We start from the raw sequence: 18,391 nt of genomic DNA on the forward strand, positions 1-18,391 counted from the left end.
CTGAACTTCATCTGGTAGCTTTGATAAACTGATCGGTCTGTATGTACACACTTCTGTGAGTTGGTTTTTTGGGCCATTCGGACGGGTAATGGAACAAGAGTTTAGGGAAACTCAATTTTATACCCAGTATATATTTTTGATTACGGGTAACAGTTTAAGTATCATTCCTTGATGTATCGTTTGTAATTGTAAGTACATTAATTGCCTGTCTTCTAGGTTACATTGCATGCACACAGTGCTAAATGGGTATTCCTAGCTTATCCTTTAGATATGTACATCTGTTAATAGGTAACTGGGTGGGTTTGTTGCATGCATATGCATCAGCGACACATCCAAACAAATGTATCGTCTGTGGCTAAAAAAATATTACCTTGCAAAGGTAGATTAACCTCCAAACAGCATATCACAGGTACAGATGTGCTGAACTATATAATAAAGCAGTTCTTGATGTTAGCACTCTTAGTCTGCTTTACAGCTTTCTTGCTGCGTGTTGACAAACCATGCTCGAAAAAATGAACCATATCAGTGCGGAAGTGTGGCGGGAATGGATTCTACAAGCGATTTCTTCGATACGTAAGCAGAAGCAGGCGGCAACATTTAACCGCATATGTGGCGCAATACGAAAACGGCATGTATTCCACGAGGACACCGTTGCCGGCCGGCTGAAGGAGGCGATTGAGAGTGGTGCAATTAGGACAATAGTGCGGGGCGATAAAACGATCTACCGCGTAGTAAAATCATCACGTGCACAAAGTCAACACGTGCAGCAAGCAGATAAACTAATCTCGCTGTCGAACGTACTTTGTATCGAGTGTTTAAAAACGTCTTTGAAAGGTCCCGATGGACATACGCCGGAACCGATGAGTTCGTGTGAACGGTGCGGGATATCGTTGCATGATAGTTGTGCGAACAAACTGAGCGGGACTGGAACTGCGCTGTCGCTCTCCCAACTAGTATCGTCAGGAAATCGGTGGTTCTGTGAAGAATGTAAATCGTGTGACGGCTGCAACACCATGGATGAGAGTATCAGTCGTACAGCACAGTGCCTGGTCGTATGTGCCAGCTGTAGTCGCAAGTTTCACTTCCAATGCATGAACCCTCCCGTGCACAGTGGCGAACGGAAGTTTGAGCAAAGCTGGTGCTGTGTGAAGTGTATCCAGTACAAACGATTCAACGACTCTGCTGAGAAAATCAAACAGTGCCATCCAACCGCTTTCCATCAAAAACATGGCGAGGATCGTCCGAAAACAGGCACACGTTTCATCCGCGCACAACCGACCGAAATCGAGCTGATAGATGGACGTATCGAAGCAATGAGGCTGAAGTTGGGTGACCGAGTGACGGAAGATGATTTGGATGTTTTCCGCGAGGTGCTTCGCATGCGATCCAATCTGGAGGAGGAAAATCTTAAACGCACACCGGAAGCCATACGACTAGGACGGTACGTAATCGAAACGTGGTACTCGAGTCCATTTCCGCAAGAGTACGCTAAATTGAAGGTGCTGTACATGTGTGAATTTTGCCTGAAGTACATGAAGACAAACGATGAGCTCGATCATCATCAGCGTACATGCTCGCTGCGACATCCGCCGGGATGGGAGATCTATCGCGATGGTGATATTTCCGTGTTTGAGGTGGATGGAAACGATCAGAGGTTGTACTGTCAAAGTTTGTGCCTGCTGGCGAAACTGTTCCTGGATCACAAAACGCTCTATTTTGACGTCGAACCGTTTCTGTTCTACATCCTTACGATACGCGACCAGCTCGGACACCACCTGGTGGGATATTTCTCGAAGGAAAGGTACAACCAGCTGAACTACAATGTGTCCTGCATTCTCACGATGCCTCAGTATCAACGGCAGGGCTATGGGCGGCTTTTGATCGATTTTAGCTACATGTTGAGCCGTGTGGAACGCAAGCCCGGTACACCGGAACGGCCTCTGTCCGACTTGGGTCGAGTCTCGTACCAGCAGTACTGGTGTTCGGTGTTACTTGAGTACTTTTACATCAACCGTAGCGAATCGTTCACGTTGGGTAAAGCATCACAGGAAACGGGTATGATCGTTAGCGACATTTTAACGGCATTGCGAAAGCTTGGTTTCATCAGGTACCGGGTTGAGCGTACGGGTTGCATACGTACCAACCGCCCCTTCATCTGCATCGATTGGCGTCGGGTGGAACAACATCATCAACGTGCCATGACTGCAAAGAAAGGGATTGAGTTGCGCGAAATTTGTCTACGCTGGATACCCAACCTGCGTCTCAGCATTGTAATGAAGCAATTTATGCATGAGATGTCCAATAAACGAAAAGAGGTCATCTCTCCGGTAACGATGGACCAGGAACCGAGCAAGACAAACCGATCAAGTGGATCACACCACTCGAACGAGGATGAAGTAAGGGTCGTACAAAACTGTAAAGATGATGCAAATGTTCGAACATTATCGCAATTGGATACAAAAACAGAGCAATCCAGCGCAGAGCACCATAACACGATAACAAGCACGGGCAGAACAAGGTTTCGGTCGAGAAAATATAGCGACACGGTGTATGATTTATCTCTGTCTCTTACTACTGGAACTCCGAAAACACACGGAAGATCCCAACCACAGCCCAACACAGTGCCAGCCGTTAAAACCAGTAATCTGTTGACGCATTCATCTACTGCTGCCGGGCATAAGTTACCGTTCATTGTGCTGGTCCCTTTGAAGATTGAACCCAGCGAGCGATCATTGTTGCTGTCGAGCGGAACACCTTCGTTCGATGGTGAGGACATTTCGCTAGACAGTGTGGAAGCGTTCATGGGCACGCCAAAAAGTGAACTGCATAAGTCATCGCCCGAAAAGCACGCTGGGCCTGGCTTTACACCGATCGCCCCATTCCGCCATCAGGAGGATGGTGACAGTCGAATAATGGCGCTGGTGGATACGAGTGATGATGCTTGCGGTCGGTTTTGCACTCCTAAAACAACACGCGGGCGCGATGTGACGGGCAGCTTCGCGAGACGTCGAAAGAGAATCATCGGCTTTGAGTTGCTGTCGGAGGAAACGAATCCTAAAAGGTTGCGGTTGGACGTCACGGCAGGGCCTGACCTGCGAAGATCAGCAGATGATGACCTGTGCCGGAAGGATGCTGCCCATGACGGTATCCCCGTTCGTCGGTTGGATGAAGAAAGAGTGAACTGTCACGAGTCGATGCGGTGTACGCGTAGCAACACGGCAAGTGTAGACGTGGTCTGTGCAGAGCCAAATAAAATGTTAGCCTTGTTTGGTAAATCATTACCCAGAACCATTTAGTGGTGGCATACAAGCGTTACCTAGTGTTTGCATTTTGCCGTACCTGTATACAGCCAGGACTTGATGTGGAATATGCTAGTAGAAGTTCCAGCCATGTACAAATTGTGATGTGAAAAATATATACCTGGTCAAAAGTGGAAAACAACGCACTCATGAGCATTACAAATAAATTTATGCCCTTCACCAAACGACTGTTTCCACCATCTTCCAGTTTCCAACGGGGGTTGCCATTTCCGAGATCAATTTTTCATTGGCACGGACTTGTTCGTATCGGGCTTCTTGGCAACGCATGATTCGCTTTAGAATGTTGCCGTGCGTGAATATAGTGCCCGGTGGGTACGGTGAGGTTATCCATGTTTCGCGCTGCATTGAAAACGGTTGTTGGCAACCTGCAGGCACAAACACACGCACACACACACACACACACACACACACACACACACACACACACCATTCATTTCCTGCAGACATTGCAACCGTCGTGATGGCGCCCTTTTCAAGGGTAGATAAATGGACGGACATACTTTCAGGACACGATAATGTGTGCCCATGCACACGTACACGTGCACATTCTCTATTTGTTCTGGTTTGTCAGTGTGCCAGCAAGTGTCAGCAGTAGTTTATGGACTCTGCGGTGGTGAAAAATCGAAAATTTCTCTCCTCTACCCGTGTTTTTCTTTTTCTATCTAGATTTGCAATCTAGAGAGCCGTGTGCCTTATTGAGAATTTGTTCGCTGATAGCAATGCTCTTAACTCTGTTTTTTTTTTGCTTTCTCCCTCATGCACCGCAATCGCTCAATGCCACTCGGCGTAACATGTGCGATCATCCGATGTTCACGTTCAATGTCAACGTTTAAATTTCGCTATATAATCGAAAAATAGACCATTAAACAAAAATCATATCCTAACAGTGAAAGGAGCGACGCTATTTCGAGTTGTCTTTTAACAAACGCTAGTGTTGAAAAAAATAAAACTCCATTGCAAAAAAAAAGAACGACTACGGACGGCATCCAGGAGCAGTAACGTCGCGGGCCAGCAAAGTGGTTTCAATCTTCCGCAGGGTCGGAATGGAATGACCGTCTAATTGCATTAAGATGCCATCCCGCTTGGCTATATTGTTTTTTTTCGTCTTCTTCTTGTTGCTTGCGACGAACCACTTGGTGGGAAAAATTGGATCGGAGCAAGACCAAAGATAAGGACCGCTTTTGACTCGAAATGAAACCATCAGCTTGGAGAGGATGGAATAGCTTAAGTAAGGGAAACACCGCTCATAACGTTTGCACGGGACACGAAGTAAGGAATTCACCAGGCGGTTTCAGGGCATAGTGTGTGTGTGTGTGAAAAAGTGTAGAAAACGGAAACGCCAACAGCTATTATAAAAGAGCACACCAGTGTAATTCAAGGACCGTGGATAGCGGATATCGATTTTAACTTCTTTTTATCGCGCGAAGGGACAACGTAGGGTAACGCAAAGGATGGAATTGCAAGGGATGAAAATATTTTGCCGTTGTTTGAATTTGTATTTTTTTTTCTTCGTCGTACACTTCATTTTTTTCCTGAGTAACTAGAAGTTGGGTAAATTTTTGGGTATCTTTCACTGCGCTGGGAGCGTTTGCAAGTGTGCCGCCTTGTTGCTAACATGGTTCCTAATATGGTGAAATTCTTTCAATTAATTATATACAGGGTGAAAAGGGGTTTTTTTTCTCTCGATTCTATGGCCTAGCAGTCCGTTGTGGTGGTGTGGTAATGTAATTAGTGCAATGGTGATAAATGATATCTCCACATCAGGTCATACCATATCGATTACCGCTAACGACAATGAAATGGGCATCGTCCGATGTGTCGCTTTGCGTTCGTATCAATAACCAACTGTCTCGGGATTAAGTATACTATCGGGAAGACTATACAGTTATTATTGGATTCGAAATCTTAACGCAGCAACTAAAAGTAGGTATGCTCATTCATCTGCAACGAAAGAATAAAGAAAATGTTTACATTCATTAAAAAGAAAATGTTGGGTTCTGTGATTGGGGATTTGATGTGGTGCGAGTGCTGTAAATTAGGGTAGTCAAGATAATCGCCCGATTGACTTCGCAATCATAGGTTAAAATCAAATGTATAGGACAATAAATTAAAATGATTCATTGCTCATACAAGAGAGTCTTTTCGACTTGCCGAGCGGTAACAGCAGTACTGAGTCTGGTCTGGAATTGGACTTTCAGAGAATCCGATCAAGCAACTAACACCTGGACTCAGATGGAGACAACGACGGAAGAGCGCGGGGTTAGTGTACTACCAACATGGCGAACGACTGCTGATGGCCTGCTCAATACGTCCAATGTGCATAACTCACAGTGGATAACCATCGAAGTAAACATTACTCCAAAATCGGTCTGTCCTATCAGAAGTCCTATCATGAATAAGGGAGTTGAAACTGCGCAAACATTTTGTTCAAGCAATTCCAGGATCCTTGAAGTTACCTTGAAGTCTGCTACGTCCTTCCAGATACCTAAGATCATAATGAGTTGATAATGTTGAGTTCTATTAAATGTAACACATTATTAAAATTAATAAATTAAATGGACATTAAATGTAAGTAACACGAGTTTTGGTTTGTAATTTTTTGAACTGGCACTTTTGCAACGCAACAGCACTCGCTTCGCGGTCTTGTATTTCTGCAGGGGTCCTCTAAATCCCTCACAGTTGAGCGCCGTCAACAACCAATTCCGGCCTTTCGGACGCATCAACGCCACCACTCAATCTGAATTGGGGCCTACTACGCTTGATCTCCCCACCGTAGCCTGGTGAGTCTAATCCGCTGTACGACAGTGTGTTAGTCCACCAGCTCATAGAGTTCATCATTGTAGCGGCTTCTTTATTGTCCACATACACATACGTCTTCTGAGCATTCCTTCTGAGAATCTTCCTAATGAACACGTTTAAGATGATATCATTAGTTTTGGAAGACTCAGATGTCTCAGCAGGGTATATGAATACTGGAACTATAATAGATCCATACAGTTCCAACTCAGATTGTGGTGCCACCATCAATTTGGTTTTGTCTCGTTAGTCTCCAACTTGAGCTTTTCCTCATGCATCCACTATGTACAAGAACCGTAAACCAATGATGTTTATGCCATCTGCATACGCCGGGATGTGGATTGACTCATTGAAGAAGTTTCCACCGCCAAATCGTGCATACCAATCTCTAGCGCTTGATTGGAGAATACACAAGCTTGTTCATCTCCTTGGCGCAAACCCTTGGTGGTTGCAAAGGGCCCTAAGAGTTTTGCATCCATCATCATGTGATGTCGGTCATTATCAATGACCAATGTCATTGTTGAAAGTGTCCATTGCTACATCTTTTTACGCGTCTTTTCGGTTTTATTGACTTCTGGTTCATTCTAAAATCCGTAAAGTTTTAAACAACGTGCACTTCTGAATGCGATCACTGCCATCAATAATTGTGTGAATCAGTAGATCAGAACTGGATCAGAATAATAAGTATGTACAACTAATTGGGGAATAATATTAATTAAAGATAACATTCAAATCAATTACTTTCAAAGTTGTTTGACGAATCTATAACTTATGTAGTTTGTATATTAATATATTTAATTCCATACTTGGCTGATAAGGAATATACATATTATTATAAGGAATATAAATTAACTTAAAGTTCAGCTTAAAGTCTTGCAGGATAAAATCGGTTTAGTTACCAATTAAATATCTACTTTATAAATATCACCTCATCTTCATTCTCGACATGATCTGTGGCTGAATTTCAACTTGCCGTACCAAATTATACAAAAACAAATTATAATGTTGCACGTTCTATACCAAAGACAACAAATGCGATATCTAATCCTGATGATGAACCAATGCTTAAAGAAAAGCGATCCAAATTTGAAACATTTAAATTGCCCACACAATGTAACAGAACGAAGAATAAAAAAAGTGACAACCCTTCTGACTGATCGAATTGTAAATCCCAAATCCGGCAAATGGTCGCCACTAACTTTTGCCCGCTCGTTTAGGGAATAATTGAAACAGACGTTGCGTTGGCCGCGCGGCATTACGTGATTGCCGCTTGAAGCGCGGTGCGGTAACTAAACGACGGAAGAAAATGACTTAAAATTTCCGATTGAACCCGACCACCATTACGCACCACCCATACGCATACCCGGGCGACGAAGTGATAAGGCACCATCGCTCTCCACTTACTGTACGCGGAGGAGTGTTCCATTTGGAAACTCATGAAATCACAATTTCCCACCGGCAGCGTTTACGCTTTTGCGACTAATTGCGTAACGATGTCAGATGGGACTAGGCTGGGAGACGCGCAGCATACAACGTTGTATGCCTCCGAGTGAGGTCGTGTCCTTTTTTGCTCGTAGCTCTTGGCTTTTCGGAGGTGTACCGGCACGTGGAATCAAGAAGGGCACGAAATGGGTTTCCTGCTCGACCGGTAGACTACCGGGGCAAGGCTAATTGTCTTGAAAAAGTCAGAACAAAGGTAATCAAAAACGGTTTAATTGATTTATCATTCGCTCTAAGCGACATGCTCTTTATGTTCTCACGCGCTATCGGATGCTTTTTCTTAAAGTTACGCCGCGTCGTTCGGTGGTAGAGTGGTAGGCTGGGCAAGAGAATGCAAGCGGACATCAGCATATTTCTCATCTTTGCTACAATTTATTAGTGTCTTGTTTGGAAAAAGCCCAACAAGGTGCTTATCAACGCCCACAGGCATACCAGCAAGCAAACCTTTCACCTGATGATGCTTTATGATTAATTTTAGTATCGTTTTCACAGCATATTTGTTCTGGTTGCAATACAAAAACGGAACACAAACAAGAAAGAAAGCGTTGGCCAACATTACACACCAATACTAGATGCAAGTAAACTAATGTTGCTTTTCCTTGTGGTTGTTGATTTGTACACGTTCTGCCGAGCATCACGTATTCCGGGACGCGTATGTGTTGGCATTTACAAATCTCCTGCTGAAGATGGAACTTCGGTGCGCTGGAGCAACACACAGTTGAAGGACGAACACAGCAGACGCATTAACGTCCGTGTGCAAGCTGGGGCCTGGTTTACGTGAAATGTCAGTTTTAATAATTTATATCAGTACGATGTTGACATAATTCAACGGTACACGTTTGAGAGTAGATTCCACCGTTATTTGCATCCAGTGGAAGCAAAAAAACGCCGTTTCGAGCTATCGCAAAGTACGCGTAATGTTGGCCAGGCACATTGGGTGTTGTTAATTGTTGGACATAATTTTAGTGGTTATGTAATAGAAGGAAAAGAAAAATTATAACTGTTAAAAGAACGATCGTTCCGGTCCGTTCGAATCAGCACGTGTTATGGCGAACTGAGTCTCTTTTGTTTGCGATGCTTCGAATTCGACTTTGCTGGGACTAGACGTTTACTTCTAGGGAATAAACATATCACAACCAGTTTTGTCAAAATTTTACAAATAATAATAAACTAAATGTTTAATTATTCAGGACAAATTGAATTAAACAATTCTTTTTAACTGCCAAAAAACAAAACAAAAACATATAAAATGTATTTTTTACAATTCATCCATCTTCCAACAGTTACTTTTTACATTTTCGCTAGCCATTGAGGGTGTCCCATTGATAAAACCAGTTTATACATACAGTGGTCGAGGTACCTCGACATACGATGTATATTACCCTACTCGTATGTTAAATTACTCGAATTTAAAAAAAAATCCTTCTGACGAATTCAAGCTAAAATCTTATTCATCTGTTTCAACTCTCAAAGGACATTTGTATGCAAACACATATTTTAAATAGGTGATAATTTATTGTATTGTATTGTTTCAAAAATACGCCATATTTAAAGATTAAATTAAGTTAAGGGAAGGAAGTCAAGGTGTTACTAAATTAAATTTTCTCAAATCATATCACAGCTTACGTTGAAAACAGTAGAACGTGCTTAGTGAGAACTTTTCGGCAAGGAACAAATTTTGTTGGAATTTCTTAAGAGTTATGTTCATAAAGTAGTTACTTAGAAGGAGACAACATGGAAAAACGGATCTAGTACATTGAAAAGATCACATGTAAGTAAGCGTGATTGTAAATAGATTAACCTCTTTACTCAACCAACACGTGGATTAAAGCATATAACTAATGGTAAACGTTTGGCAGAAAATAGCATTGCCGCAAAAGCATCACATGATCCAAAACACATACAAAGTAACACCTACTGCATTTTAACTTCATGCTGATCATCTCTACTACGGCGACTGGAGGAGTAGATATACTGCAGAACGAAGTAGACAACAAAATTTCCACTGCTCCTTCGTGCTTCCTCGAAGAATTGTTCAGTGGTCTATTTTCCCACCCACTGAATGAAGAATGCCGCACAATAAGCCAAGGAATGCAATAACACCAGTTTTCGTTAGTAGCAACGGTGTTTGGAACATCGTGGAGCTTTGGGTAGACCAAAACATGCTGCACAAGGCTGTGCGAGTTGAGTGTGTGTGTGCTCGTGTTAGCGTTCGTTTAGTTTATTTGATTCAACATTCCAACAACAGCTAAACGTTCCTTTCCTCTTTATTACATTCTGCTAATTCAGAACAACACTCTTACGTGTGCGCCTGCCTTTCCTAGCCGGATACCGGCTAGGACCACTTTGTACTGTGTGCTTTCCAAGATTTCTATCCGCATCATTCAATCATTCCCCGTACACAGCATTAGGGGCTGCATACTGTAGAACCATAGCAACACCAAGGATTACATGGCGATTTGGATCTTGCCGGACTGAAATTTGATCGCCAGATGTGTGTCTTTGGTAGTCTAGCACGTACAGCACTTGGATTAAAATTCGGCTTTCGCTTCTTCACTTCGTTTCCGAAGCTTGTCCAGCTTGTTCAAACAATTCGTATAGGTGCAAGGTTTTCATTAATAGCGCACATGTTTCCTGTGAGCGTACTAGCATGTGCTATGGTTAATGGATCATAGATGTGACTATTTACTACGTTCTGAGGATGCTCGAGGAAATGAGGCAAGCGACGGTCGGATAGTGGACGTAAGCGTCATGTGGTACGATGTGGTCTTCGAACTTAAGTTTTCTCGGCTTTGTGGTTTTCTGCCCGTTCGTCGTTAATCCTTAGCAGAAGGTAGACGGCAATCCGAACGGCACGGGTAATTTGTATTTTGTTAGCTGTATGCTGTTGCATTTCATACCGGAAGCGATCATGTACGGTGCTATGATTCATTATTCGCTTACCTGGTTTAAGGAGGTAGTATACTCTGCCAGTTTAAATACAAAAAAAAATACGATTTTTGAAATTTGTTATAAAAATAATTTTAAATGTATGACAACAGTATGTAACTACAAAAGAAATATGTTGAGGCTTACGTTGGACAACACTACCGGCCGCTAACAGTGAAGTGAACACAAAGCTTTGCTTTTCAGCCTGTAACATTTTGTCAAAAAGATCCATGAACAGATGAGTTAACGATACAATGGATACTCCATAGAATTAAACAGTTCGTAAACAGCCAAATCGAAACGGTTTTTCATACATGCAGAGTGTATTACTCCCTTCAGTGCCTCAGGCGTTCTCATGTGATTATTTTTATTCCAAATTGCTTCGCATGCGGTTGCTTATGATTCCAAAGCAGCAAGTTGTATGCCCGTGTGTTCCCAGATGCCTCAGGCATGCGGTGGATTGAGAACAAAAAATTGTTGATGAACGGTTGCGATACCCTGAAGAAGCTCGTTTCAACCAAACGAACCTACATGAGCTAACGAGCATAACTTGTGGCTCATTGTGAAAGTCCACTGAAATGAATTGGAAAACTCGGTCAATCATAAGATGAGTGTTGCCAAGGTTCGTGGTGCTTGCCAAACAATGGACCCACGGTACGACAGGCTCAGCATTCCTTACGATGATCGGTAGAATCAAGGCGGCATTACATTATGTGTCCTGATGCGTTTTATTATGTGCGTTGAAATTTGATTTTCACTTTCCGATAATGAGAGACACGAACAGTCGTGATTGCTCGTGTTTTGTTTTGTTTGCTTTGCGTTTGCTGCGCGGCATCGTAGCCACCGTTGCTTTCGAGCGTTTCAAAAATTGTGGAAAGCAAAGGAGCGAAACCTTTCCAGCAGTTTGATTCAATTAAGCTTGGAAAAGATATTGTGATTGACGACTCCGTTTTCTAGAGCCATTACTTACTATCTTGATCGACGTACACCGGACGTACAGCGAAGGGAGTCTTCTATCATCAGGCACGGGTATCACGATACATGCTGGGCACAGGGAAACAAAATGTGTGCGCATTTGTGTGTATTTGTGCCGGATTGAAAGCATCGTTTCGATTGAATGGGACGAGTGGCCCGGCCAAGGTGGTGTGTTGAGCGAGCTCAACTGTTTCGTTTCATGCAGGGCGTTTGTTTGTATTTTTTGCTGCTGTTTTGCGCTGGCCCACCGTAAGCTGGCAGTGTTATTTATCTTCTTTTGGACCTTCTTTTTTACAAAACCCAACGTTCGGCATAGCGGGCGCGCTGGGAATGAAGCATGCTTTTTTTTTTGGGCTGTATCGTGAAACAGCAGCTATTTTGCTTTATGCTGTACCGTACTGGCCATGGCGGCCGGGAAGAAAAATTCTGATGGATCACCGGTAATAATGGGTTTTAAAAACAACCATAATTGGTGAATGAAATTGAAAATTGTTGGTGTGGAACAGCTGGCGTTGTTGATTTATGCTGTGGGAAAACTGGACAGCATAGCACCGCACACGGCAATGGGTGAAAGTTTACTGCCGGTTTTCCCGCACTGTTTGCATGTTAGAATAACTTCTACATAATGCCAAAATGTTGCACACAACCTGTGTGCTGTTTTTTATTTAGAAACTTTGTCTTAATAGTTTGTGCGCTAGGTTATTTAGCTGGTGTATGGTTGATTATTTTCAGCGCAAAATGTATGTATACGTACAATGATATACACACAATATCCAGAGACCCCCGAGAGATATATAGAGTTTTTCCGGTAGATTGTTCTTGAATGGTTTGACAAAACCCCCGTTTTCAGAACGGTTTGCTGTTGTTTTATAATTATGACGTGCAGCAATAATTGATAAGCTGCAGCCACAGAATGCGCATAAGATTGAGTAATATTCACACAAAACAAAACAAAACGATTTAATACGTTTGGTAGGTTCTGTTCACGCCTCTTCTTCGCGTAGTAATTAAATGTATGCTTCGACTAGCAGTACAAGTTACAATTATATTTAATTGCTGTTTCGGGATTTTTTAACAAGCAAGTAATTAATTGCTCCTGATCAAAAGGCAACCACAAACAACAGAGGCACGTAACGCGGTATACTGCGAATCAACTGCACTGCATGGTTCCTATTGTGGTGGTGACGTGTACCACTAGCGGTGCTATTTTTTGTATCAATTGAAAAATGAAAATCTTAAGAAATCCTGAATGAAGTTGCAGTCTGATTGAATAAGTTGAATATTTTAGCCATTATAACACAGAATTAGGCCATCTATGTTTTAAACGATACGTAGACCATAGAACATTTTCTATTACTATAAATGTCTTTATTGCCTTTAGTTCGTCGTAAGTATGGTCACCACTAACACTATTGGTACTAGCACCACTGATGATACATTTATGCTAGGGATCCTTCATGCTTAAGTTAATACGCTTTCTCAACTACTGGGCGTCTCCATTTCGTTTATTTTTATTATAGTTCAGATTATTACATTTTTGTGTGTTGTAATTTGGTATGCTCAGAAGAATCAAATTATGAAGAATTTAAAAATATTACGAGCTGGTATAACGAGTGTGTTGTTTTTGTTTTTAATTGTCACTGTAATAACTTACTCAAAAAAATAACGCAGTTATAACGAATTGAAAAGCGGTTGTTGGGATGAAATTTTTGTTCACATCCGTTTTAAACTGTTTGGCATGTTACAACATTGTTTCCAAGTCAGTTTGGTTTAAGGTCGAAAAATATATGATCTAGTATGCCAAACTAAACAGAAAATCTATACTGAACTGTATTTTAAACTATCCACGGAAGCGAATATTTATTTTATACATATTGTATAAGTAATATGTATGTATTTTATACATACATATTGTCGTGAGTATTATCATTATTTTTATAATTATTTTGTCACTTTTCTTGGCCAGTGTGTGTGATATTTAGTACTTGTTCGCATGCACGAAATTTTGTTAGCGATACGATTTTATCAAATTTAAATTCCATAACTCAAACGCGAATGAACATAATCTATCCCGGTTGCATCGTTATTGTAAAATATGTTCCCTTGAGGTATCTGGTATACTATATAACTGCGGACATCGAATTGAGGATAATAGGAAGCTCTTTTGCTTGTTGTAGCTATGGCAGATAATATTACTTTCGCTTCACCCAGCGGTATCTAACAACCAGCTGAGCGACCGAGACGGTTAGAAAGTTGTGCAAATGCAGTGTCATAATTGATAATAATTGATTCAAATATTTAAGCGGCTCGCGTCAACTGACGCGGCAGTAAACGCCTACCGAATCCTTTGCCAGAAAACGAGGTTACGCATGAGGCATAGATTGAATAAGGTTTGCCGACTGAAATTTGCTTGATTCATCGAAAACGGACGATATGTGCAATAATTAATGAGACCAGGAAGTCTGCCCAGGTTTAGCCTCACTGGTGAAGCGAGTCCCGTGATGGTCCGAGGTGGGATGATTTTGTGTATCAGGTATCAGCGATACACTATTCCGCCCAAATGGGTAGATGGCTCGTGAACAGCCGAAACCGCAGTTTCCCGTGCAGCCCTGGACGCCCGTACTCTTTAGCGAACAATTTGCCAATGCTCAGATTTATGATGTTCTCGGATCAATGTGTGTTGCCTTAAACAAACGAAGCACAAACACACGTTCGCTGCGCAAACAGATGCCGGGTTGGGTAGCAATGGAGAGGACACTTCAAACAAGCATGCCAATCGCTTTCCGCTCGTTTGGCTAAAACATACAAAAACGCAAGGGACCGACAGCGCGGAGGTGGTGTCGAAGGCGGTGTTCTAACCCTTATGCTTCCGCTGTTTCGTACCATTTCCCGGCGGTGATAGGACCGGGTGGTCGAGGGACACGTCCTCGCGGTACTATCAAGTACGTCATTTTGACGCATTCGATATTCAATATCTATCTTCCGCTGCCTGACGGCGATGCGGTCCCACTTGAAATGGAAAATTGATGACTGATCTGCGCTGTGTTGGCGGTCTCCTTCGTGCCGTGGTCCGGGGAGAGGAAGCGTGTCATATAGGGAAATACATTTAAGGAAAAACTTTTCCCCAACGGATAGCTGTTGCGTGGCTTCGCTTTGGGAGAGTCCCCCGCGAGTGGAAGGCATGGGGAAGCGGTGGTGGCACGGTTGCTCCCTTCGAGACTGATTGCAGCTGTGGGGCAAAGGTTTCGAAGGACTCGAGCACCGAGTGGGCAAAGTGGGCAACGAATGAACGAAAAGAGAATACAACAAAATGATGAGAAGTTTGCCGGTTGGCACCAGGGTCCTTGATAGAGGCGCGTTATCGTGTGATAACGTGTCGGAAGCTGTCCCGTGGGCAGCTGCCCTGTTAGTAGTTGTGCGTGTGTGTGTATGTATGTGTGTTTGTGTTGGTGGAAAACTTTACGATCTCCGTACCATAAACTTTCGTTGAGCGTAACTTTCGTGCGCCGTTCCCCACTGTCGGATCCTGTCAGTGTCAAAGTAGCGCGTACCTGCGGGCAACAACTCGCTACTCGGGCCCAGTTTCGGGCTGTAGCAGTGAAAGTGTTCATCCGTGACGTACACAGGGCTGGCATCGTGCTGCTATGGTTGCCGTACCCTTTCCGAAATGGCCACACCACCCGAACGGCTCGCCGAAGCCGAAACCCGAACGGGTCTCGATGCTCCCACCTCCGATGGTTGTCCGCCGGGACTACCGAACACGTCCGTATGGCCCAGTTTGGGACGCTCTCGAAACCGTACGGCCTGCGCGGGATTTTCCGGAAACCCGAGCGGGCCATCCGTTTGTGTGGTGAATGCGTATGAGATAATTTGCGAGCAGCGCGGAAGATGCGGTTCGGGACTGCCGGAGAAAATAGCGAAACGGCTGTTGTTTGCCAAGTTGGTGAGGTGCACGGCGATAACAGACCGTGGATAGTGTGCGGGATGGTAACAAAAAAGAGCAGTTGGATACCGTGTTTCCTTCGAAAACGATCCAACAGGTCTCCGGTCGTTAATGCTAACATCTAACGGGTCGGTTACGTATGGAAACCCCATCCTAACCGAGTGTGGTTCGCGTCCAAACGCACAGGGACGAACCTGTCTTAATTAATATTCTTATCAGGTATCGTTCGAATCTGTTTCTCGAAAGGGATACCAAATTCTCGTTACTCAAACACATTGGACATTCACGAAGCATTTGATCGTGGTGCAGAGAAGCGCACAGCATTAACGAACCATTACGAAATGTATCGGGAAAAGGGTGGTGATATTTTTTACAGGTGCGCTTCCAAATCTACTTTAACCGGTTCGAGCAGGCTATGGGATGGATCCATTTCTGGAAATGGAAATAAAACCACACCGCACCTTGCCCCATAGTGTACCGCACATTGCGAAGAAAATTTTGCGTTTTTGTTTTCGAGAAAATTATTTTTTAACGCAGCATTAAGTGACTGTAATGTTGCATTATACTCACGTGAGACGGTTATTGCATGGACGTGATGGATGGTTAAGTGCTGGCTGATGTAGTGCCCTTGCTGGCTGACAGGTTGCGAGCGGTAGTGAACAGTGTGTAGCACTTTAAGGCTAAACAGCCTCAATACATGTGTGGCCTGTGATACGATCTTCGAAAAGAAGTGAATATTTGATAGAGGAGGTATGGAATGAAATCCACTCTCCAAAAGTAATAATATTGGTTGAGAGATCGACCCCATTGTGAAGATTTGATTCCAACAGTATTTCAAATAGTAACAAGTTAATAGATCGAATACATTATGTTTTGCTCGTTTTATCCGTATTTCTATCGGCATTTATACAGATAGTTGTAAAGGTTATCATTTCACATTTATTAATGACATGTCCTCACACATTACATAGCCAGGTACGTTTCACACTAAACGATTCAAATCATTCCAACTCATTAGATTAACATTCGGAAATGGATGAAATTGGTTCTTTTCACAAAACATAGTTTTGCAAGAAGCCGTATTGTGATGGAAAAATGAAGAATATTGATTTTGTACGTTAAATATTGATTAATAAAAAATAAACTGCGTGAAACGTTTGGTTGCAATAAAAAGAAAATCAATAAATCGCTCATTAAACACAGTTTTTGCTATGTATTTCATCAGAAAACAAAAAAAAATCACCATCTGCAAAGTAAACGAAGAAATATGCGGAAATTGGTTGAATCCTTGCAATGCTGATGGTTTCCTGGTTTAAAATTCGTACACAAGTTTCAACTCAGGGTGCTGCAAAAGTTCGCACGCTCTTGCTTCGGTAATGTTCGTCAATTCATCGGACGAAGTCGCGACCGTTGTGTTCATTTAGAGAGGGGAAATTCACTTAGCGATGCAACACAGTTCATTTGAATTTTAAACAAACAAGTACAATGGAGCAGCCTGGTGAGCGGTAAGTGAAAGTTTCCACGCTGCCGTGTGAAATATTTCATTGAAAAGCACAAAAGCTTGTGCTTTGCTGTGAAACCTGCAATGGCAAAGACGCTAGGAATGTACAGGGGTTTTCACAAGAAATACGAAAGTTAGAACCACTTTAGGATTTTTCGCAGGTTAAAATGGAATAGATAAAGGTGATTGTACAAGTAAATGTATTACAACTTGCTTCGATGTATGCAACTCAACACTCACACATGTGCATAACTTTGTTCACACAATGAATAAAAAGAAAATGCCTTGTAACAATTATACAAAATTCATTACAGACGGCGTTGACAACGTGAATGGCATCCACATATCGAAATAAAATCAATAATACCACAATAATGGTATTGTTCGAAGTAGTAATTTGAACAATGGATGGCCAGATATCTGTCCGGATAGAATCAATTTGAATAAAAGATCTTTGTTCTATAGCCTTAGCCAACGCATGAAAAGTTATATTCTTTCGAGAAATCATAAAGATTCTCCAAAAGTTGCTGTAAATTGGCCTCCCTTAATCACGATTGGGCAAATATTGATCACTGCTGGTGACCGTTTTGGTAGATATATCAGAGAAACTTAGCTAACTAAGCTACACTGAGTGCTGGCTTATCACGTTTGAAGGAAACACATTTTATTGTTCATCGTTCAGACAATTCTGCTATTCACCACCAGTAAACCTGCAGCTTGGCTGCGAACGGACAACAATTTTAAAAGCTTGTGGTTTAATGAAATATCAATCGAATATCATGGAATGGAATAGTATCAGCAACAAGCATCGCGTGATCATCCATCTATTCTGCAGCAGCTTTGCGCTAGGTTACTTCCCTAGCACATAAAAATGCGCCAGGATCTTTCCAAACGCGGTTACGATCCCTGTAATCGTCCGATCAGTTTGCTATCTTTGGTGGATTTTCTCTTTAAGCTTTTTGAGCCAGAACCGGGCCCTGTTGGAACATTCACGCTCAAGTCCTCGTTGCAGTCTCGTTAAACCTTTGACCATAATGTACTGATAAATTTTTCTATTGTCTATTTATTTTATGTTCGGATGCATTGTATTAAAGGTAGGAACCCAACGGCTAAACTAATGTTTACGTTGTTTATATATAAAATCACATTTAGGGTTGTGCACAGTTGAAACAACGCTAATTGCCTTACAAAATACTGTCATTTTCTTATTTCTCTTGCCGATAAGCCTTATTTGGTGGAGTTCCGTAACAGTTAGGTGCTAGTACATTTTTAAGTATTTAAAATGATTGCTATTCAACTGCCATCGGTAGGATCAGTGAACTTATTTGTACGTTCTAGGACGGGTGTTTATGGAAGGGGGTGATAGGGAAGAGTGAAACTGCCGACTGCCAGATGTGGTTGTTTGTACATTTGACTACATACTGAACT

The 18,391-nt window shown here is 42.5% G+C and overlaps 1 protein-coding gene across 1 annotated transcript; it reads left to right on the forward strand.

Moving 5' to 3' along the window:
- The first annotated feature begins 500 nt into the window (after positions 1-500).
- Positions 501-3,296, forward strand: LOC128706950 (histone acetyltransferase KAT6B-like). Its single transcript, XM_053801894.1, has one exon. It carries the CDS (start codon positions 501-503, stop codon positions 3,294-3,296), a length of 2,796 nt encoding a protein of 931 aa, XP_053657869.1.
- Positions 3,297-18,391: the final 15,095 nt, after the last annotated feature.

This window comes from Anopheles marshallii, chromosome 2 (genome assembly GCF_943734725.1).
Source record: "Anopheles marshallii chromosome 2, idAnoMarsDA_429_01, whole genome shotgun sequence".
Lineage (NCBI taxonomy): Eukaryota > Metazoa > Arthropoda > Insecta > Diptera > Culicidae > Anopheles > Anopheles marshallii.

Coding starts and splice junctions, on each gene's coding strand:
- LOC128706950 (XM_053801894.1), top strand. CDS start 501: ATGCTCGAAAAAATGAACCATATCAGTGCGGAAGTGTGGCGGGAATGG.